The 23,947-nt window shown below is 39.6% G+C and overlaps 1 protein-coding gene across 7 annotated transcripts in view; it reads left to right on the top strand.

Moving 5' to 3' along the window:
* Positions 1-23,947, top strand: part of shank2b (SH3 and multiple ankyrin repeat domains 2b) — a 312,747-nt gene that overhangs the window by 177,873 nt on the left and 110,927 nt on the right. For 6 of the 7 annotated variants that reach the window (XM_025908243.1, XM_019365700.2, XM_025908253.1 and 3 more), the window contains exon 11: positions 14,389-14,827. In XM_025908243.1, coding sequence (XP_025764028.1) covers positions 14,389-14,827 — 439 coding nt within the window. Of the gene's footprint in view, positions 1-6,468; positions 6,674-14,388; positions 14,828-23,947 lie in introns of those variants that run through there. The other variant, XM_025908348.1, reaches the window with a different exon arrangement.

Consider the following 23,947-nt stretch of genomic DNA (forward strand, 5'->3'; position numbering starts at 1 on the left):
CGCTGCCACAGTGTGATAATCCCAGAGGGTGCATACATTGAGCAAACACACAAAACATTTTTTTAAAAATCCACAAACATCCACACGCACACCTCAACCACTTTAAGCTTATCTATTCTCACTTTTGCTGCAGGTTTTAGTTTAGGGGACGCTGTCCTTTTGCTTCCACGCTCCATCCTAAACTGCACCTCAACACAAGTCAGTTTTTGCCAAAGCCCTGAAAAAGTAATTTTATAAATCCTTCCAAAAACCTCAGAGCTGGCTGACACACAGCAGGGTCTGTGCTGCAGGAAAACAGACTTCTACTGTCAGCTGGCAAAAGTCATGCAGGGCAGAAGGGACTTGATGTTTATGCATCAGGGCTTATTTTTATGTGCACAAAGATCCCACAGTGAAGTCAGTTTATTGCTGCCCAAACTGTTTGAAATCAAATAAGAAATTAAGATTTTTTTTCAATGCGATTTTCAGTTTCAACAATGAACAAGAAACCTGGTCGTTTTCCACAATGCAGTCATTTTACAAATAATCACAGAGAAAATGTAAGTAATAATTCAGTTCAATTCAATTTTATTTATATAGCGCCAAATCACAACAAAAGTCGCCTCAAGGCGCTTCATAGGTACAGAGAAAAACCCAACAATCATATGACCCCCTATGAGCAAGCACTTTGGCGACAGTGGGAAGGAAAAACTCCCTTTTAACAGGAAGAAACCTCCGGCAGAACCAGGCTCAGGGAGGGGCGGGGCCATCTGCTGCGACCGGTTGGGGTGAAAGAAGGAAGACAGGATAAAGACATGCTGTGGAAGAGAGACAGAGATTAATAACAGATATGATTCGATGCAGAGAGGTCTATTAACACATAGTGAGTGAGAAAGGTGACTGGAAAGGAAAAACTCAATGCAATTGTTGTGTTTTTTTAGTTATGAAGACGAGACTGAAGGCGTCTGACTGATTCCTGAAACAAGACAGTTTTTTATGTTTTTTTGCAAAAATGTCAGTTTTCAGACAGATAAAAATGTATTTTCTGGTTTACATATTAAACCAATGTACTCTAGTTTAAAGTACAGCTTTATTTATGCAGCAAACATGCTAAACAAATTCTAGGAAGAATTAAAAGCACTCAGTCCTCGGCATAAAACAACTGCTGGATTTTCTTACATTCGCACAGTCAGATTAAATAAATAAATGAACCCCTGATTAACCTAACAATAGATATTTAGCACTATTTTCTGTGGTAACAATTAGCCAAAGAAAGTTCCTTTTAACCAGTGTTTACCCCCTGTGTACTTTTCTTGATCAAATTCAATTTTAAAAATTGAATTTGAATTTGAATTGAATTTGATCAAGCGATCGTGGCTCAAGAGTTGGGAGTTCGCCTTGTAATCAAAAGGTTGCTGGTTCGAGCCCCGGCTTGGACAGTCTCAGTCGTTGTGTCCTTGGGCAAGACACTTCACCCGTTGCCTACTGGTGGTGGTCAGAGGGCCCGGTGGCGCCAGTGTCCGGCAGCCTCGCCTCTGTCAGTGCGCCCCAGGGTGGCTGTGGCTACGATGTAGCTGCCATCACCAGTGTGTGAATGTGTGTGTGAATGGGTGAATGACTGGATATGTAAAGCGCTTTGGGGTCCTTAGGGACTATTAAAGCGCTATATAAATACAGGCCAGGCCATTTTAAAAAAGTTCTTAAAATCTAAAATGCAAATGGCGTTTGTATAGCATTAGTGTAGAGTATATACATTTATCATGGCTATATGTTAAGCTATTTCACACTTTGAAATGTTTTTCGTACTTAAAGTGCTGTATTTAGTTCATTTCACCAGCAGTGTACCAATGAAGGCAACACGGAAGGTTTATTTATTCATATTGTATTATTATCATTATCATTATCCATCAGTGTGATTTATTACAGTACATGCTAACTACTGTAATTATGTGGAGATTTTTATTTTTGTTTATTTTTTGGTAGATGACAAACAGGTAAACTAGTCATTAGTGATGATTTCTCACATAATTACATTCAGTGGTCTGATCTGGCATGTTGTAGTATTTTAGTAACTCTGTTCTATTAAAAGTGATTTTTGTCTCCCAGTGTTTATAACTGGATTTCACAGCTTCTCTGGTATTATACCATGTCACGCTCCTAATGTTGCCAGATTAGAGTTCTTTTTAATGACAGGTTAAGAAAGTTGAGAATTTGGGGTATTTTTTAATACAGCCAGTGTGATTAGCACTGTGTCATTAGGATAGTGAAATACAGTCCACATCCTGACTGTTACTCTGTAGTTACATGGTAAGAACAGCATATTAGTACAGAGCTTTTCATAACTGTACAACATCTTATTCTGCTGTTACATATAAGTAATTTTGCTGCAGGTCACTAAGTGTAACTGTGTCTGAGCTTCCCTCGTGCGCATAATGTATTTGATTACTGTGTTTCAAGGAGTGATCAAAAGATGAGAGCCATGAAAATCTAAGCATTTCAGCTGGCTTGAATCTGACTGATCTCTGTTTTTAATAATAATTTCTCAAACATGTCAGAATCTTTTACCACAAGGATTCTGCTTTGATCCTGCTCTGACCACTTGCACTGTGCACCCTGATTTCACCACCAACCTTTAACTGGTCATGAGAATGAATTTCATACCAATGATAATTGTTGGTGATGACATGTACAACTATGCAGTAGTCGGCTGAATCGTTTGCAAGCTTGAAGATGAAGTGCTGGGCAAAGAGTAAGAACAGGACCCTGCTCATCAGGGGGTTTTTTTTCCAGTATTCAATGATACTGGATTCCCAGTCTGGTTCCCCAGACTGAGGCTGTTAGTACTGGATTCTAATGTAAAGGCTGATGGCATTTGAAGGAGACCCTGCAGGTAACAGTGGGGATTTTTTTAATTTGTTTGTTTTTTTTGGCCTATAGTCTTTGCATCATCATCACTGGCCCACTCACCACATTGCTACCTCTTGACTTCATCCACTTCCCAAAAATGAAAATTAATTTGAAGGATTACTCTTTTGCCACACTGGAAAATCCGGCACCCATCACAGAGGCACAAGTACAAGGGGACATGATGGGGCTCTACTGAGAGATGTAAAAATAGCAGCCACACTGAAAATGGTCCAGTGGAGCAGAAAAGGATAACCTTCAATGTGAGATCAGCCAAATTTAAATCAGGTATGGTTTTTGATTTTCATGGGCCTAATCACAGAGCTATTTGATCTTTGATGGATCTTTCAAGCCCTCTGTCATGTTTCCCCTTATGAGTTGCCACAGTGGATGAATTAAGAACTCGTTAGTGGAATTTTTACTGTGATACCACCTTGATAGCACCAGCACTGAATGATGAATAAATGTACAGTTTACTCCTTTTCCTGCCTCTACAATAGCTTTCATAAGCAAGCTCCATAAAAAAGTTGGTGTATATGCAATACCTTTGGAAAGATCCAAATAAAGCCACATTAGTCCATATTGTGATTTAACGTCTTTCTCAGTTACTGTAATTGGAGACTGTTATAGAAGGTCTGTTAGTTAAAGTAGTCATCTTTATGGCTGAATAGATTTTTTTTTATTTGAAACTGAAACTTCTGAAACAGTCTGGGCTTGGATTATATATCATGCTCGGGTGGTTTGGGTGATGTGGCGAGGCACAGTATGGTAATTGTTTGCATGCATAGTTTATGATAACATATGCTTTTGCATGTAGCCATCTGTTATGTTGCAGGGTCCCTTCTTGAATGAATTTGTATTAGTTGTGCGTAGACAGATGGAGGATAAGGAAATCGAGTTGTAAAGTCTTAACGAGCCCTCATTAAGAAGGGCAGCGTGTAAGCACACAACTTCACACAACAGCAGAGCTTGAACAAAGAGGAGCCGCCACAGATAAAGAGAGTCACGTGGAAATATTTCATCATGCAAAAGACAGGTAGGCACAGTGGTGTGGAACCGTAGCCTTAATGATCTATAGAACTGCCCCCCTCTGAGTTGCCTAGCAACACAAGGGATTTCTTTCTGGAAGAACCCCCTCACCAGTGCACATCCCATGCTTTTAACCCTTCAGCCTCTGCTCCCCAAAACAGGCTAATATGAAATCCGGCATGTGCTGCAACCTCTTGCAACTATGCATCAACAGCATCTAACATTTCCACCATCAAACTGTGATCTAGCTTCTGCTTCATTCTCAGCAACTCTGATTTATTATTCATGCCATTTTCCCATGCTGCTGAAGTTCATTGTTTAGCCAGAGACTGAACTGAATCGAAAACCAAACGTGACCAAACCAAATGTTTACTTTAATACCGTCCTTTTGACCAGAAAATTGACAGCCGTGGCTGATTTATTTAAAGGAATTGAAAAGATGACTATTTATTTAGGTGGCATCTCGGGGTCATGTGAGCAAGTGGATATCTGTCCTTTTCAGAAGAGCACTGTGCTGAAGTATGCTTTTTCATGTGTAATTAACATTGTGACAAGCTTTGTTAAACCTAACAAAGTCATTTGTGCCTAAAGTACACTCACAAATAATGAAACACACATGTATATAATACATGTGTGAAAGAGAGACCCTCCACCAGAACATCAGTGTGTAGTGTCCTATGGTGTTTGGTAAAATGATACTGGCATCTGTGGGTTGTCAGGGTAGGACAGATCAGTCTTATTCTCATGCGTCTGGGTTGGGAGTTTATTGATCTAAGGAGTTTATTGAGCACTCGCTTACAACATACATATCTCGACAACACACCTATGACCAAACAATTGGCAACAATGGGAAGGAAAAATTCTTTTAACAGGAAAAAAACCTCAAGAACCAGCCTCAGGGAGGGGCAGCCATCTGCTGGGGGTGAGGGGAGGGAGACGGGACAAAAGACACACTCTGGAAGAGAGACAGAAATTAATAATAACTGATGATTAAATGCAAAATGATGCATTAATACAGAGAGTAAAAAAAGTTTTGAGTTCAGAAGAGACACACAGTGGGAGCCCCCCAGCAGCCTGGCCTACTGCAATGTCAGATATGATAACTAAGGTTCAAGATCACCTGATCCAGCCTTAACTACATGCTTTATCAATAAGGAAAGTTTGAAGCCTAATCTTAAAAGCAGAGACAGTGTCTGTATCCCAAATACAAACTGGGAGCTGGTTCCACAGAAGAGGGGCTCAATAAAGCACTTCCTCTTATACTGCTGTTTTACTCGTGGTTCCTGGGGTATTTAAAAGTAGAGTGTAGTAGTAGTATACGTATAGGAGAATTTATGTGAGGAGCAGGATTTTAAATTCAATTCTGGATTTAACAGGGACCCAATAAAGAGAAGCTAGTATGGGCAAAATCTGCTCTCTCTTTCTAGTCCTGTGTGTGCTCTAGCTGCAGCATTTTGGATCAAGTGAAGGGTTTTTAGGACAACCTAATAATAATGCATTACAATAGTCCCAAGTGTATTTGTTTGCAACTAAAATGTTCTGTTTTGACAAACTTACAAGTAAAAATTAATAAATGAAGCAACTACAGTCCTCAGTATGAAGGCAAAAACACAGAATACTCAGTATAATTAGTACAGATTAGGTTAAAGAAACAAAAAAAAAAAGTAATTGTACCTCCCTGGCTGAGTTTTTTTTTCTTTTTACCTCAGTCAGTACATTTGTGTTTTCATGATCATTCTGTCTGTAAACACAAGAGCTTAAAAAGTTTTGGATGAATTCCGTTAACAATCCATCCACCAAGGTTATCAAGGTCAACTTAATGATGATTTCCTACAACTGCGGTATTTACGGTAAGCATAAAGAAAGTACCATGTACAGATTGAAAATATCATGTCACATTTGACCTCTGACCTTAAAGAAGGTCAATAGAGTGATCATAAGCTAGAGTGATAATAAAGTGATAATAATGCTATGTTTGTATTGATGGCATGCAGGCACTTTGGATGTCCGACTGACAGACTGAATCAAATAAAGTCAAATTTTATAAAATGCCTTTCATCTTTAACACTAAAAGTCCTTTGCCTTTGTTTGTACTGGCAACATACAGGAAATGATACTGGTGCATGAAGATTCTAAATATCACATCACATTTGACCTTTGACCTCACTTTCACTCTCACATCTGCCCTTCTTTCAAAGTGACCTCAAAATGTGCTCTAGCTTTAATGAAACTATTGTCAAGAGAAAGAAAACAAATGCAATACAAGGAATATATAATGTAACAGTTTAACAATAATATTCCCTTAAAAGTAAATAGTGCCCAGAAAATAAGCTGCTTTGATGCTGCCTTTGTTTTTGTTTTGTTTGTTTGTGTATTGTTGCAGTAAAGCATTACTTGGATTCCATTCTCACTAATGACTTTGCTCCAGTTCCAGTGTGCGTTTATGCAGTGCGGTTTAGCCCCATGAGAGTGAGAAAGACGAGGATGAAAGGGAAGTGTGTGAGGGGCGGAGTTTGGGGATTCATGTGCGCGAGAGAGCGTGTGTCTGCGGAAGGGGTCGTGCTGCTGTAACCGGGGAGGCGGTGGTAGCGGAGGGTGCGAGCGGGATCATGTGCGCTGCTCTCTGTGGAGTCGCTCTCCATGGTGCTGAAAGGGAAACTCTGGGTCTTAAAAGTCCTGTGATATGCACGAACTGCGACGCCAAGTCGGAGTAGCAAAGGAGTAAACATGAAGTCGATCATAAATGCCTTAAAAAAGGAAGGTAAGAACCTGCGCACTCTCTTCTTTACTTTTCAAATAAGGCGCTCAGCTTCTGGGCATTGAGACTTCCTTCAGTACACAACTTAGTGGAGAAAGTGGAGGAATTTTGCTCGCTTCGTCTTCGTTCTTGAGTTATTTTAACCGCGTTTGTCAAGCTGTAGGTAGGTCGGCGCGTATTTAGGTTACACGAACCTAAATCTGCGAGTTGTCTGGTTTTTGGTTTTTTTCGGGCGACAAAGAAAAAAAAAAAGACAGCGCCCGACATTGGACTAGTTTGTAGGTCACAGAAAAGAGAAGAAAACGGGACTGAAAGGTGGAGAAAACACCCACAGACATGACTGCGCGTCGTTCCCCTCACCCAAGCAGACCCCGGGCAGCCTATCCATCTGGCTGTGTGTGAAACAGTGTCGCTGGGTTGACGTTTTCTATTCTTTCGCTGCTATTTTCTCAATGAAGACTCGCGAGCGGAGCTGTGCGTCGGGCTGTGTCGCCTATAGGCTGAGAAAGGATGCCAAAGATCAGCATTCTCAGCGAATACAAGCACAAACCAGAGACGGACTTAAGTGCATCCTAATGTCATTACTGTTAACATTAATAAGGATTAAATATAAACAGGACTAATGATGTCATTTCATTTAATGAGCGAGTGAATTGGTTTGCTGTGGTACAGCTCATGTCAGAGTGATGTGCCCACAGGCTGGAAGCTTACATCAAGTCCCATAACTAAATGGAAGATTAATAATTGAAAATAAGTCTTCGGTGACAGAATATAATATCCATCTAGTACTTATTTTAACTGTCTTACTTGCATAGTTTTAGATTCTCTGCATCTATAAAGTGCAAGACAAAATATATATAAAACATAAAATTATAAAAAATTATTGTTATTAAATATAATTGTTATTATTATGGGCAATAATTCCAGGTATTTTCAGGTCTACCATAAATGTTTGTGGTGTTACAAAACATGTGTTTTCTGAGCATCAGAGCTGCACAGTGTTATTTTCTGAAATCTCTTGCAGCTTCATAGAGATGAAAAAGGAGTGAGAAAACACCCTGAAAGATGCATAACTCATACTGATGCTGATGTCAAGACTTGCTAAACTTGCTAATGTTAACAAAAGACAAACCTCTAAACATTTAGCTAAATTCTATTACTTACATTTAAACTTATATATCAAATCTGAAATCAGCCCTTTATTGGGCTTAGTTAAAAGTACTGTACAAAACTACAAATTACTTGTCGTGAGCAGTAAATTTGTGGTTTCAGGGAAATATGAATCAGCCCCTTTTTGCGTCACCGCTGACATGGTAGTGTCAGATAACAGTAATTTACCCATCTGTCATTGTGGCATTTTCATAAAGTGATGGACGTTCGGCCTCTTGTTCCACTGAACTCTAGTGAGAATGAAAAAAATGCCTTTATAATTCAGAAAAATGCAAAGAAGGATAAGGAGGGATTTCATATACAGCCCATGTAAACCACTGAAGAAAAGGTCCCTATGCTTGAACATCATGTTGTATGTGAGCACCATCATTTGTCATAATGTGTTGGATTAGCAGTCGACAGTGTATGACGAATATCAGTTAGTTCAACTTAAATCTCTTTTTTAATCCATGTGTAAAGATGCTGTAGTGTTGTGCATGTTTACTTAGCTTAGGTGAGTAGTTTAGGTGCTCTTGTTGAATTTGTTGTAGTATGCCTAAAAAGAGAGCATCTTGCTGGTAACTTGTGTATGACCATAACCAGGTGCAAGCATTTCATTCGCTTCAACTGAATAGCTCCATCTGATGGAAAATGCAAATGTAGCATGTTCAGCCTAAATATGCAAAATTAGCTAAATTGAAAAGAGAAAAAAAAACAGCTTCAGAATTAAAAATATAAGAAAGAAAGAGTCTATAATCATGCTTTTTTCTGATTTGACAAGTCTATCCATCCTCCGAAATTTAAATAACAGTAAAGTTGAATGGTTGAGTTAACTAAAACCACAGATACCAAAAGCTGATGGTAAAGCTTTTTTCATGCACATAAGTTACTTACAGTTCGTTAAAGTATTTTACACACAGTCCAGTGAGGGGTGGTGTATTTAACGTTTAGGCCTTTTAAGGACTTAGTATCATCCCAATTCTGATGTTATCGTGTCCTTTGAAGAAATAAGACATAAATTAAATCTTTTAATTCCTCCAGCTGAGAAATGTTGGAAAAGCACATCAGTGTAATTCACTTTTCACACCCCCACAAACTAATGATGAGCTAATGATGACTGTTTAAGAAAGTGCGTTATATGGGAAAGCTGTTTACCCCCCTAGGAGTGAGAGAGCTCATATAACACGCTAAATTTATGGAGTGGAGGGTTGGAAACTGAAATTTAAACATAGAATTGAAAATAAGCTTGCCCTGTAAATTCTGCTCAGAAAACAAATTCACACCTCAGATTTACATACTCGAAACTAATGCAACTATGTATCCTGTCACATTCAGTCACTGTAATAAAAATATACAAACATATAACAGGTGAGCGGGAAGATTATTTTAAAGGATACAATGGCAGATTATATCTATGTTCTTAAATTAAGTTACCAGTACTGGGGATATCCCAGAATGATCACTGAATGGGTGACATTTAACAAAAAGCAGCCAGAAATATACTTTCTGAGTTTATTAGTTTCATCTGCATTGTGTAAATCTTTTTCTCATAAATAGCTCAGTTGTAGATTGTTCTCGGCAAACACGAGAATCTTGTTCTTGTGTCTTTTAATAGAAGATAGACAGCTATAGCTCGTTATAAACTAATTTATGAATTACCATATAATTCAGGGCTTGTGTTTCTATGCAGTCTTCATTTAAGTTCTGATAGTTGTGAGGTTTTTTCAGAGAGGATACTTTTGCTATATTTACAGTAATTGTTCAACTTTTCCTTGTTTTTATTAAGAAATATCTGGGTCTTGACTGTTGATAGGAGTCACAGGGCTAACAGTGGTTTTCCATGTCAACACTAAACACTGCCTGTCTAAGAGTTTTTGTGGTATTATGACACTGTCAGACTACATTCTGCCATTAATGATGGGAATGCACATTAAACGTTGGACTCATTATTATTATTAAAATGATTTGGATGTCATCTGATGGATTTTTGCAGAAAGAAGTTTAGTTGTTTCAGTTGGGGCTTTTTTGGGTGTTGGTGTTTAATGACTCAAATAATCTGCCCTTTAACTCAGTCAGTAGTTTGATATTTATGATTGGACGTGAGACTCTGACGTCTGAGTGAGAGAAATAATTGTAAAAAATTCAAATTATGTGTAAATGGCATTGAAACAGAGATTTGACACTGTGGAGATTTTAAACCATCTCATCCGATAGTTTTTAGTGTTTGTTGTTCTCGGCTGAGTTCCTCACCTTTTCCTCTGCTGTGTAGCTTGCAGCATGAAGAAGCAGAGCAAGGAGTGTTAAAACTGTCTTAATAACTGAAGGATTGATTCAAAACATCATTGAATGTTAGTGAGGAGTGACCTTTGAAGGAACACCGACCAAGTTACTTTGCACAAATTGGACTAAGACACAAACAGCATTTAAACTGCATCCATCTCACTACTTGGTGTCTTAGCACAAAGTCTAAAACATTATTTAGCTTGGCTGAGAGCTTCTAAACTCTCATTTGTTTGACATGCATGAAGAGCTTTCACCTACATAGATTCCACTTTTAGAACTATTACATAAGATGCTTGCTTGACCTCCAGTGTCCAGTGGCCTGGTTAGGTTTAGGTTTAAATCAAACTATATGGAGCTTTCGCCTGTACAGGATACCAAAATGGGAATTTTATAAGAAAAGAATTGTGGGAGAGTTGATTTAAAGGTCTTATAGTACATCTTGCAGTTTCTGAATTGTTGCTTATTTAGCATGTAGCTAACCTAACTCTTCCTTTTCTGGTAGATGTTGCAAGGTTAGTTGGGATGAATGCATATTTGTGCGCGTGCTTCAAAGTTAATACCAGCCTCAGCAGCTTGGAGGCCACACACACCTCAGGGGCACACACAGATAGCCCAGTGGCTCCTAAATGTGCTAGATTATTAGACGATAGCACGTCTTCTCTTCATCAACACGTCTGTTGTAGAAAGAGAGAGAGGTCTGAGATATTAGTCCTGGAAAGTGATAATGACTCAGTGAATCCCCCTTCAGATGTTCAGGCTGTCGGGAAGCATGGAGCACGAAGCTACAGTACAGCTAACAGGCCACAGTGCTTCCCTAGCACCACCGTGTTAATCATCTCCAAATCAGGAGATGCTTATTGAAATGGCTGCGGGCCTGTTCTGTTCGGCTCTCCCTGCACCGCCATAATTGTGAGGAGAGTTGGTGATGGCAGCTGTAGGCTCTCATCTCACAGTGTGTGGAGTAAAGAATCCATAGGGGAAATCAAGGCCAACTTCGATTACTGCTTTAGTGAGACAGTACAGTGGACTATCATGTACTGACGGTGAGAGGAAGAGCGGCTTAGAGTGGAGGTCATGGCTATCGGGTTTGGTTCAGTGTTTGTGGACAGCTGATCTTCTAGGTGGACTGTATGTTCTCTCCATCATGCTCAAGATATGGATTGCTTAGATTAGTGATAATTTTCTTTGTTCCCTGATTGCAAAGACTTGGGAGAACAATTTCATTAAAACAAAACAGACAGTGTGACAGGGTTAGGGTTAGTGGTGATGATGACTTAAACGTTGGACTCAGGGTTAACACTGAGCGGGACTAAATGAGTAAAATACAGTTTATGTGGTCGTCTGCATGAAAGGTCATTTCTAAGTGCTTTATGACGAGTAAATAGTAATCAGCTCACTCTCTCGTTACTTTCTCTCCATGCAGCGGTAATTCGGCTTCACCCACTGATGACTGTAGTCTTTGCTCTGCTCTGCAGTCTCAGTCAGTTCCACATACTGCCACGTGAACTATTTCTCCACTTTCTGCAAGTTTGGCGGCTTTGCAGGTCACAGAGACACCAGAATCAGCAGCTGCTTCCAAGGCAGTGGTGCTGGGAACTGTCTGCCCTAATGAAGCAATGACAAAGACCTGAGAAAGGAAGTGCTGCATCTTACTGTTTAGCAGTCACTAAAATACAAAGATGAGAGTAGTGGAGTTGTGTACCAGTAAATCGATTGCAGATCAGTTGCAGTTTAGGTTATAAAACCTAAACTTAATATTTGAAATGTATGAACTTGGATGATCTGTGAAATTTGCCAAAGAAAATTATATGTAGAAAATAAAGCACCTCTCTAATTTTGTGTAGTTTCTCCTACTCCTACCAAACAAACAGTGAAGCATGCAGACTGGACTGTTGGGGTTGGTCTGCGGTGTCTGAGGACTGTGTGGTAACATTCAAATGAATGGCAGGACCCAGGGCTGGGTGTACCAACCGAACATTGCAATGAGTGAATGTGGGAGCTGCTCAGTGCTTCCATCAGGTCTAGTAACACTGACAGAGAAAACCATAGCTGGTACACTCCTTGTTTCTAGCGCAGCATACTGAAAGTTTATAATCTTTTATATTTCACAATTCATTTTTTGCTTTATCTCATTACTGACTGCATTGCATTCTTAGAAACAGTCTTTACCGTCGAAACATCTTCCAAAGCTTTATTTTATGTTTTCTTAAGATGGATAACCATTTTACAGGACATGGTTGAACTTATACAGTAATACATGATAGCATAGGAGAAAATACAAGAAGCCCAAGCCAACCACCCCCAGATCTCATTACCGAGAACCACCCTATTCATTCATTCATGTCCTCTCTAATGGACTTTTGTTTTGGGTCTATATCTTTTGACTTATTTGAGCTACCCAACTAAGACCTGATGTACTTACTAGAGGACATCCTGGGCTTTCCATTGATATCTCATGTGTTTGGGTGGACTGTTTTAGCTCCAAAGAGGAAGGAAATCACACAAAAAAGTTCAGTGAAGAGATTCTTTTTTACAGCCGTGCATATATGTTAGTACAAATGAAGCTTTCTTATGGTCAAGAGAACCACTAAAACAAAGTGTGACCAGCCAAGTGCAAGATCAGCACAGAATAAAATGCAACAATGGCAAGAAGCGTAATTGCCCCTTTTCTTCCCCAAATTGTACAGCATGCGCTCAGCTGGAGAGGATTAATAAGAATCAGAATGTCAGCAGACCTATGGATGCAATCCAGACTTAATAGCCCTATTTAATGTTCACATACACACTGTGATTACACAACACTATGCTTTAGAATACATTGCCTGTCCATCACAGATGCAAATGCAGGATTATGTTTTGATTATACAGTTTAATATAGAAATTCAGAGCCAAACGGCAAAGCTGAGCCTGCAACCATAGGGTTTATTAGCTTTTCTCATACTTGTATACTTTCTGCTTCTTTTTCCTCAATCAGCATTAGCAGGATACCCAAATATATCGGGATATTAACATTTACCTTACTGTAAAAAATGAAAGATTAACTGTTGTAATTATCATTCTGTTTAGCATCTTCCTCTAAATACTTGTATTCACATGAGCTTAAAACTTTTCTTTAAAATAATATTCATATAAAGTGAAAGTTCTATGTTTTAAATCTGGGGACTTCTGTGATTATATGGATTTGTCGTTTAAGCTTAATGCTGTCATGCTAAGAAATTTGCGATAAAGGTAAAGTTTCTATGTAATCTAATAAATACTTAAGCACTAAGCAATACAAAAAGAGAAAACCTATCTTAAGGACACTGGTTAGGGTTAAGAGGTTCAAAATAAATACAATAAAGTGGATCATTTATGTGAAGAAAAGTGACACAAAACCTCCAAAATCCAACACCAGAGAGGTGCAGAGGTTGACCCCTTCCAAAGTTATTTGGCTCTCTGTCCGGTATTTCTAAAGAGGCACACTGTATGAGCTCCTTAAAGCTGCAAACATATAGAAATCGATTTCTTTTGATACAAACTATGTAGTTCAGCCTGCACCATTAACTCTGAGCTTAAGCGGTAAATCCCTTTCAGTTGAGTTTAATATAAGGAGCCACAATATCATGGTTTGGTCACTGCCGTCTGATGTGAACCCATGTGTCAACAAAAGGTTACACAATACTAGAGTTTAAAGAATGAACCATATCTAGGTTCATGTTGGCACTTTTTTAAGAATGAGGGTGACCTCAAGGTTACTCATGTGCTACAGAAATCTGTCCACACATAGGTGAAAAATGAACTCAGTGACAACTCCAGATCAGACAAGGTAACTCACATTCGAATGACTGTTTTATGACACAGCTTGTATTGCACTATGACACCAGCTTCCAGGTGTTATAGGGGTTTAAGCAGCAGCAGTGCAGCAGTGGCACTGACATGGGATAAACTGAAACATGTAAAGCTCAAACAGACTACCGCTGGGAAGGAGTGTTAGGGACATGACATCAGGAGCGTGAAGCACACTTGTGCGTGATGCAGTGCCTGCTTGAAGTAGCTCAAAGGCTTTGCTGCAGTTCCTATAAAGACTTCTTTCCAAACATATATGTATGTTTCTTGTTTGTGTGTCTAATATGTTATTTTTCTTCTAAAAAAATGAAGCCATCTAGTAAGCATTTGTCTTTCTTTTTGGATTTCAAATTTCTGATCCTATTTGGCTGACTTTCAACAGTATTGTCTGTCCGTCCAAAACACTATCTCTCTTCAGCATCTGCTTGAAATGAGACTTTTCCCTTCTCGTTCCTTTGCAGTGCCTTTCCGTGAGGCTCCAGCCTACTCCAAACGCAGAAGGGGTCCATCTTCTGGCGACGGCAGCGGAAACGGCCAATCGCCCTCTTCGTTATCAGCGCCACGGGTCCTTCTGCGCTCCAACAGTGATAACAACCTAGCAGTCAGTCAGTACCAGCAGCAACAGCACGGTTCTCCTGGCAACTGGGCCCCCCATCTGCAGCAGCACCAACACGCCCAGCACCAATCACACCGGGCGCCCCAGCAGGGTCACTCACAGCCTGGCTCCTCAGCATTACATCGCAGCCTGTCACCCCAGCTGCTCCAGCAGATGCCCAGCGGCAGCCCCAATGGCAATGTGGTGGTTCGGACCATGGGGAGAGGTGCGAGGAGCCGGTCACCCTCCCTCAGCCGGCTGGGGGAGGAGGCCAGACGGGCTGCACCTTCACAGCGCCAACCAAGGTGAGCCTCTTCAGGACACTGAAGTGAAGGACTGTTTGTATTTGAAAAACACACACTTTCATTTTCATGTCTTTTCTTTTCACCTGATCTAGGCTGACAGACATGAAGGTTGGGGGTCGAAAAATAACTCACAAATATTTAACTGTCAGTATTTTGCTGATTAATTCTGCAACACCCTGGGACTGGGGATTGATGTCTTTAATGACAACATAAGGAAGCCATTACTGTCATTCTAAACCTGCATGATGCTCCTATTGAAATAGATTGAAATAGCCATTAAACCATAAGTTAGACAGAAATAAAAAACATCTGTGACAAGTCCTTAAAGATCAGCTTGTCCTATTTTCATACAGCTGTAAAATGACAGTTTACTATGCATGTACCATGTGATAAGATGCTGTATTGCTAAGTTATCAGTAAGTTTGGTCAGCAAAAGTGGAGCACAGACTTCTTGGGCAGGTTATACCAGCGGTCCCCAACCTTTTTTGCGCCACGAACCGGTTTAATGTCAGACAATATTTTAATAAACGTGAATTCACTGTGTAACTGTGTAACTTTATTAGCAACATCCTCCTGAAATGCGCCAACAACATTGAGAATAACATCCTCCTCTCTGCCCCTTAATGCTCTCTGGTCGCTATGGTAACGTGTAAATATTTCTTTCAAAATGAGACACGCAACTACAACACAGGAAAAGACCCAGGGAAACCGAGTTAACGATAAAAATCCTGAAAACCATAAATTTCACACCCGAGCCTCAACTCTCGCAGCCCGGTACCAAACCGGTCCATGGCCCGGGGGTTGGGGAACGCTGGCTTATACAACTAAATCAAAAATCAATAGCTAACGAGATTATTTCTCAGCTCCCCTAAATGATGAATTTAAGCTCCATTAAAAAGTTAAATGGGCTTACTTTCTGTCTTGCTTGTTTACAATATCCTTTCACATAGAAAGAGTAGTGAAGCCATCTGCCATGGCTGCAGCGCTGGCTAGTAGTGGGAGGCTGCTTAACCTATTAGAACCAACAGGTAACTGTTTAATTGATTTTTTTGGTGTCAACAAGAAAGGACAGAAATGTCAATTTGTATTTGGAGTATTAACAGCTTAAAAAATGTAACATGGGACTTGACTCACTTTTCAAGTAAGCCTCATGTGGCCATTTAAGGAATTGCAGTTTTTGGCGCTTTCACATTGGCTTCATTTTTCTGGACTAAAAAATATGTATCACTGGTTCCCATGGAACGACTCTGGCTTCCTACAGCAACTATGGTAACCGTTGCTATGGTTGCCTGCAGGCACTTTGCTAATGTATGCAAGTTTGTATGTATGCAGTTGGTGCACTTCACATATCTGGCTTAGCCTGTGTGTGTGTGTGCGTGTGTGCACCTACACACCTGCACAGAAGTTCACTGAGAAATGCCACCATGCATCTGCGCATCTTTTTGTGGTGGAGTTTGCAGGAGCACATGATTCCCAGACGATTAACATGTGATGGGTAACCATCAATCCAAATTAAAACACATGCTCCGTGGCCTTTTCCCCTGCCTCCTCTTCCTCCTCCTCCTCCTGTCTCTTGGCAGATGGACACATTTACAAGCACTCTGCCACACCATCACTACCCACACTGTCTAGCTCAGCCCATGTCCGATGTCAGAGAGAGAAGTGGAAAGAAGAGATGTACTTCACGTTATAGAAAAGATGTGAAGACAAAGCTGTAGTGTAACGATGGGATGAGATGAAGAACAGAGTAACGAGGAGGAGGAGGAGGCTGCTGAAGAAGAGAGAAAGGAAGTTTAAACTATGGCATGTAGAGTGAGGGCAGAGGGGATTGAGTCGAGGCAAGACAAGTGATGGGGGAGATGAAAGAAGGGGAAGAGCAGTGGAGGAGGACAGTTGTCTTTGCTTCCGCAGTAACATGAACATCACCATCACATCTTTTGACATGCTTTCAATAAGATGTTCATGCAGCTTGTAGAGGAAAAGCAGAGGTGATTATCAACAGAGTAGCTGCTGTTCTCAACATTTTCATGTGTTTAACTTTACTAAACTCACATTTGCTTCGCTGATAGCAGATGAACATGAACAGATAATATAATACTGTCACACAATCAAGCAGAAGTTCTCAGCTGTTTGATATAACGTGATTGATTTTCATTTGATTCTGATTGTGATTGCTGTCAAAAGGCTTACATGAATATATGAAGTTCCAAGTATGTGAACCTGTGGGACACTTTTCCTGAGAGGGGAGGGTTCCTTTCTCCAATTCTAGATTTGGTGGGTTTCATTCAGTACCTAGAAATGCTCTCTCATTATCATCTACCAGATTTGCCACACATTTTTTTTTTTTTTTCAGATTTTTTGTCAAATTGCAGTTTTTTAATAGGTCTAATAATTAAAAATATCCAACTCATTTTCTTTTAGCAGGTGTGGTCAGTTGGTGCATAGGTGGATAAATCTGGCAGAAACTGCTCTTTATGTAGGTCAGTGGTTTCCAACCTTTTCTGGCCTGCCCTACTTATATGCCAAAATCATGTAACACAACCTTTTTTTCAATTATTAGCTATTAAAAAAAAACAGGGACACGTGACATTTTTGCAGGAAAAAGCAGCTCTTATGTATTTTCCCTACAAAAATCATATTTATAAAGTATAAAGTATCTCATATACAGTACTGCTCTGTCTCCCGTGTTAAACCAATGAGCTGTAGGGTGATTTTTTTCATGTTTAAGGCAGTTAGACTAAATTTAAACACTGACCTCCAAAGTTGGTAAATTAAAATAATTTTACTGAATTGGTATTTTTTTTAGTGAGATTTTAAAAAATGATAACAGGAAAGAACTTAAAATTTATTACATTATTCACCTAATTTAATCACACTGGTCTCATTTGTGCTCTGAGTCATTAGACTGCTTCAGAGTCACCTATACACCAAAATGAAAAAAGTCATTTTCATGATTAATAAATAATATTAGTAACATTTTATATTAGTTATTATAGATATTTTAAAAATCTGTTTGTATATAGTTTTGTACCATAAAAAATATGAAATAGAACACACAGTACACGAATTTCATGTACTTTAGTTTTTGTAAAATAACTTCATGCTTCAGTATGAAATAACTGAAAAGTTCACATTTATAATGTAATGATGATTGTGTAAAACACTGCATATCGCATCCAGAAGAAGAAATAAATGGGTATTTAAAGTAGGGATGCACCAATGCCGATACTGTAAAATGTGTGTGTACTCATACTCGTAAAAGTTAACTGATACCAACTTATTTCACTAATCAGAGGGTGGCTTGTCATTTCTGTTGTAGTTTTTTAGATTGGCCACTAGGGGGACATGCCGTGCTAAACAGGCACAGGGTTAGGCGAGTGAGACTGGCGGCTCCAGATAAAAAAGAGAAACTGGAGGCTGCTGTAGCTAAGCTTAACAAAATGTCAGCAGTGTTGACCAGAACAGCCAACTTTAACTCAGGTTTTGGAAAAGCAATGAAAAATGTCAAGAGAAAATCCACGGGCAGTTAAAATAACAGAGGCTCTGACTCATTTTATCGCTCTGGATGACCAGCCAATGCCGGTCACGGAAAACATAGGATTGCACCTTCTTCTCAGCATATTCGAGCCGCGATATGAAATTCCCAGCTGCCCATACATCAGGGAGATAATGGTGCCAAAACTTTCTGAAGAGGTAAAGACAAGCAGTGTGTGCGCGATGTCAGTCCTCAGTTTAACGGCACAGTGGACTGATGAGTTTGTTCGTCAATGCCAAATACTTTCGTTATTTTGTTTGTTTGTTTACAATATGGACACTCTGCAATAATTTAACAGTTTATTTTATTCTCAAACCTAATTTGTATTTATTTTATTCCAAACAGAAGTGTTTATTTATTATTCTGAAAGCTCGAGACAGTGCCCAATAGTTCAGTGATATTTTGTTAAATTACAATGTGGACACTCTGCAATAATTTAACAGAAGTGCTTATTTTTCACTTGAAATTTTATTTTCGTGGTCATTTTTATTAATATTTTATTTTTTATCGGCAGAGAATAAAATAAAACCTGTCTTCCAATTCATTGCATTTGTATATATGTGTGTGTGTGTGGTAGAAGTATCGGTTTTTGTACTCTGTATCGGCAAGTACTCAGATCCAAGTATCGGTATCGTATTGGTTTGAAAAAAATCGGTATCGTTGCATCTCTAATTTAAAGCATATACTCATGCCTCAGTTGCATTTCAAGCCTTGTGAAGTGCAGCCTAAAAAAAACAATAATATAAATACATATTTAACTTGTACAGCTGATTTATTTATTTATTGCAAATGACTTTGGAATACATAAAATGTACGAAATATACTGTGTGTTAGAGAGGATTAACTAATAAGAAATATAGTACTTTACGTGTGACATACCCTAATGTGGTATATGTACATGTAGTATGTGATCCTAATCATAAGACGGATACATATACACTGCAAGAGTTCTGATATAATAAATAAAGATTCTGATGAAAGACAAGATCAATTAAAAATCAGGTATTTGGTTTTTTTTAAGTTAATATAAGACTATATTAAAAAAAAAATCACCACAATCAGTCATTGTGGTTTGGACTGGTGCAGGAAGGCAAGTGGATTCTAATCAAAAGAAAAGGATAAGCTGGATAATAATTACGATATAAAAATGACTAATAATGTAGGTCTGTGACCCAATCTGTATTTTTTCTATCAGGGTTAGTAATGAGGGACATTCATAGCCTGGGCTCAGTAGAATTCCTCATGGCCCAGTTCTAGAAACCAAGCGGTCCATGACCTTTTATTGTGTTTCCCCTTGGTCACATTTATATGACTGAAAGTCGATATTCAGTACAAACTAACAATAATACATTTAAAAACACTTATGTAGCTCTCTGCAGTACAGTCCATGTGACTTTGGTATGGTTATTTTCCTAATTTAGTTATTGTGGGGGGGCGGGGGGGGGGGGGGGGGGGGGGGGCGCGTTATAATGGATATGTTCGAGGAATGGATATCCAATGTTTCTCAAACTGTGGTTACGTAGTATCATTAGGAGTCTTGGTTGTATTATACAACACTGTAGTCTCCCTTTGTAAGATTTGTAATTGCAAGTTGATATCAGATCAGATTTACATACTGCAAAAATGCCAATTCTTTAACAAATAAAATATAATTTGTTTTAACTTTATTTTAAAATAGTTCAAAGGTACTTATTACAGCTGTTTGGGCACAAAAAATGAACTATGAAATTGGAAAAGAAAAATGTATAGCAAATGTCGGGAATTTACAACAAATTTTATTTCTGTTCTCAAGTCTACTGTTCTCGTCATCAAACCTCATGAAAAGGCTTCAGCAGTAATCACTGCTTTGTACATTAGAGCTCCATTATTTATGTAAAAAAACTTATAGAGGCACATTAGTGAGCCACATTGTTACACTAGCTGTTGTTCGTCTATTACTGTGAACTCTTGTAGTCAAGTTTAGCTTGTCTCAGTCCTACATATGTACCACGGAGTTAAATGTCTCGATGCATGCTCAATCATCCAGGTAAGGAAATCCCAAAAAGTTGATTCTGTTCATCTGGATGCAGAGCTAAAACGTTACGTCCAGATGAACAGAATCAACACAGTGTTTATTTCTAAAGTGCTTTACAAACCTGATCATTGCGACGTTTCCATTTGAGTGCAGCTAGCCAAACAGCAAACAGGCAAATACTCCTAAAGAGACACAGAGTTGGTTTCTTAACATCAAGCTCATTGTTGCAGCCAGCGACAGCCTAAAGACCGACCATGTCTCCTTTAAATGATTAAATGTGGATTAATCTATTGGTTCCAAGCTACAACACAGTTTGTGTCGTGTGTAGAAACAGCATGTGACTGAGATCCAAAGACAGGAAAGCTAGAAAAAAGAAAAAGAGAAACTCAAGGATGCATTGTTGTTTTTGACCTTTTCACAGCAGGTATTGACACTTTGTATAAACATGCTGTGTGTAACAGTATAACCTTTGCCTGAAAGTATCGTGTTGCACATGTGTACATACAGTACATACAGTGTGTATATATATATATATAGAGGACATTCAGGTTAGGACTCTCATTGAGACCTATTTATGTGTGCTCAGCTCCTGAGGCACCTCGTTGGATAATTGCCCTCATTTTTAGAACCAATTCACTATCAAATGTCAGTTTTGTATTAACAATTTTAACATCACTTATAGGCAGTGATTGAAGCTCGTGGCACATTGGAAATGACCTTGCAATAAGCCAGCTGAAATGATAATATCATGTTGTTGCTCACAGTCCATGTCCAATAAGTGTGAACTTTAGCTCTCAGCTCATTCCCACCCAGCTGCCCTTTAAAGCTCCCAATTCCAGCACTTTCTGTTTGCCTCTGCTTGCACTCGTTCTTCCTCACCCACAGCACCACCCCCCAATCCAACCTCAGCCCACATACATGACAATGTCTGTGCAGCATCCCTCTGCTCCCACTTGACATGTCCTTTGTCAGAATGCAACACACATGCACAAGTGAGACCAAACTCCCACACTCACACACACAAGCTATCACACAGTGACAGCTGTCAGTTAGCCCTGGGGTATCATGGCAACAGCTAGATGTGGTGGGAAATGAGATTCGTCCAATAGAAGGACAGGCCAGTGCTGTCTAAACAGTGTCGCCACGGGGCTCCAACATACATTATCACAAGACCTGAAATCTACCGTGTATACCGTGTCGTGCTGATTGACAGATCTGCGGATGGTTAAAGGCTGGCAGTGATTTCAATTATGGCGGTGAAATATGTGACAGCTGCTGAAAACGCTCAACAAAATGAAACCATAAACAGAAAATGAACTCTCAGGGCAAAATGAGCCAAGATGGAGAAAAGAGGTGTGCACAGCTGCAAAAATATTATTAGTAGTTTTATCTGGTTAAGAATCTTTTCAGCTTAAGCAAACATAGAGAACTTCATCTCATTAAGAAATCACATTGCTGTGAAAAACTCCTAGGCTAACACTGCAAAGTAAATCAAATTATACCTCAGCAAAGATTTGCTCTGTGAGTTTGATGCAATTATGAAGTTCCCTTAATTTGATTTGAATCGAATTACTTCAGATGTAAAGGAAATGTTTCCGCATATAAACAACCCTCGAGCCAACAGAACACAAATAAACAAAACCAAAAAATGAGATACTGAAATGCAGAGAAAAAATAAACGACATTCAAATAAAATACACACGAAATGTTACGTAAGAGAAACTACACTCACCAGACATTTTATTAGCTGCTCTGGTTTGGGCCCCTTTTGGTCTTCAAAGCTGCTTTAATACATTATAGAATAGATTCAACAGAGTGCTGGAAATGTTTGTCAGAGGGTTTGGTCCATTTTGAAATGATAACGTCATGTAGCTGCATCAGATTTGATGCAAATTTCCTGTTCCATTACACTCCAAAAGTGCTCTGACCACTTTGGAATACTATATAGCAGAGATGTCCAACTCCAGGCCTCGAGGGCCGGTGTCCTGCAGGTTTTAGATGTGTCCTTGATCCAACACAGCTGATTCAAATGGCTGAATGACCTCCTCAACATGTCCTGAAGTTCTCCAGAAGCCTGGTAATGAACTAATCATGTGATTCAGGTGTGCTGACCCAGGGTGAGATCTAAAACCTGCAGGACACCGGGCCTTGAGGGCTGGAGTTGGACACCCCTGCTTTATAGTATCAGTGTAGTATTTGGTACAGGGCAGGATGGGCCCGTGTTTTCCTGTTGTTTATGCCAAAATTTGACCTTATAATCCAAATGTCACAGCAGAAGTCAAGGCTCTATGGCTACTATGTAATATTTTCCCAGAGTGGAACCCAGTGAGATCTTCTGCTGCCGCAGCCCATGCTTCATAGTTTGATGTGTTCAGAGATGCCCTTCTACCTTTCCATTTGTTTGAAGTAGTCTGCCCATTCTTCTTGATGATCCACTTTGCAATAGATCATCAATTTCTGTCTGGAACCAACAACCATGTCCAGTGTTGGGAAGGTTACTTTTAAAATGTAATCCAATACAGATTACAGATTACATGCCCCAAAATGTATTTTGTAACGTATTCCGTTACATTACTCAATGAGAGTAACGTATTCTGAATACTTTGGATTACTTAATATATTATCATGCTGTTTACAACTACATGAATGTACTATTGCTGTGTGATTTAATTATGTTACTGAAGGTCCGTGGCTCCGAACCGTAGTAAAGGGACCTCTGGCTAACGCGTCGGGTTCCGTGTCGGGCTCGTAGCCGAAAAATAGCTTTACTTTGTTGTTTGGGTCAACTTTGCTTGCGAGAGACAGAGAGAGGCGTTGAAAGGCTGCTCCAACAGAACTTATTGTTTCGGAGGAAAACACGAACACAGTGTACAGTCGAGTCTTAATAGCGTACTTACAACTGGGCTCGTCAGGCACTCTTCTTGGCTGCAGTGGTTATTATTATATTTACATGCTTCCATCTGCCGTTTCTGCTCGATGACAGCTCGGACTTTTCTACTGTCTTTTTCTCCCTCCTCTTGCTCACAGACACATAACGGGTATGTCAGTCCATTCTCCCTGCAGCACGGACTACACTGCCCATGGTGCTACATTCTTTAGAGCTATGCCTCTAGCATTCTGCCTATTAGCTTTGCACAACAACAACAACAACAACAACAAAAAGGCGCTCTCTCACCCAGGAAACACAGTCGCAGAGAGAGCGCGTCACCCTGTAACCATGGCAACCGTAACGCTGCTGCCTGGAACAACAGAACATAGCTGTCAAACAAACCCAAACAGTCCTGACCCGCCACAGTATGAAACAGGGAAGTACCGCCGTGTAATCCATTTATTTCAGCAAAGTAACTGTATTCTAAATACCACCTTTTTAAACGGTAACTGTAACGGAATACAGTTACTCATATTTTGTATTTTAAATACGTAACGGCGGTACATGTATTCCGTTACTCCCCAACACTGACCATGTCACATTCAGAGTCACCTAAATCATTTTTCTGCCTTGTGATGCTCAGTTTGAACTTCAGTGGGTCTTGACCGTGCGTACGTGCCTAATTGTAATAAGATGCTGTCT

Source organism: Oreochromis niloticus, linkage group LG1 (genome assembly GCF_001858045.2).
Source record: "Oreochromis niloticus isolate F11D_XX linkage group LG1, O_niloticus_UMD_NMBU, whole genome shotgun sequence".
Classification (NCBI taxonomy): domain Eukaryota; kingdom Metazoa; phylum Chordata; class Actinopteri; order Cichliformes; family Cichlidae; genus Oreochromis; species Oreochromis niloticus.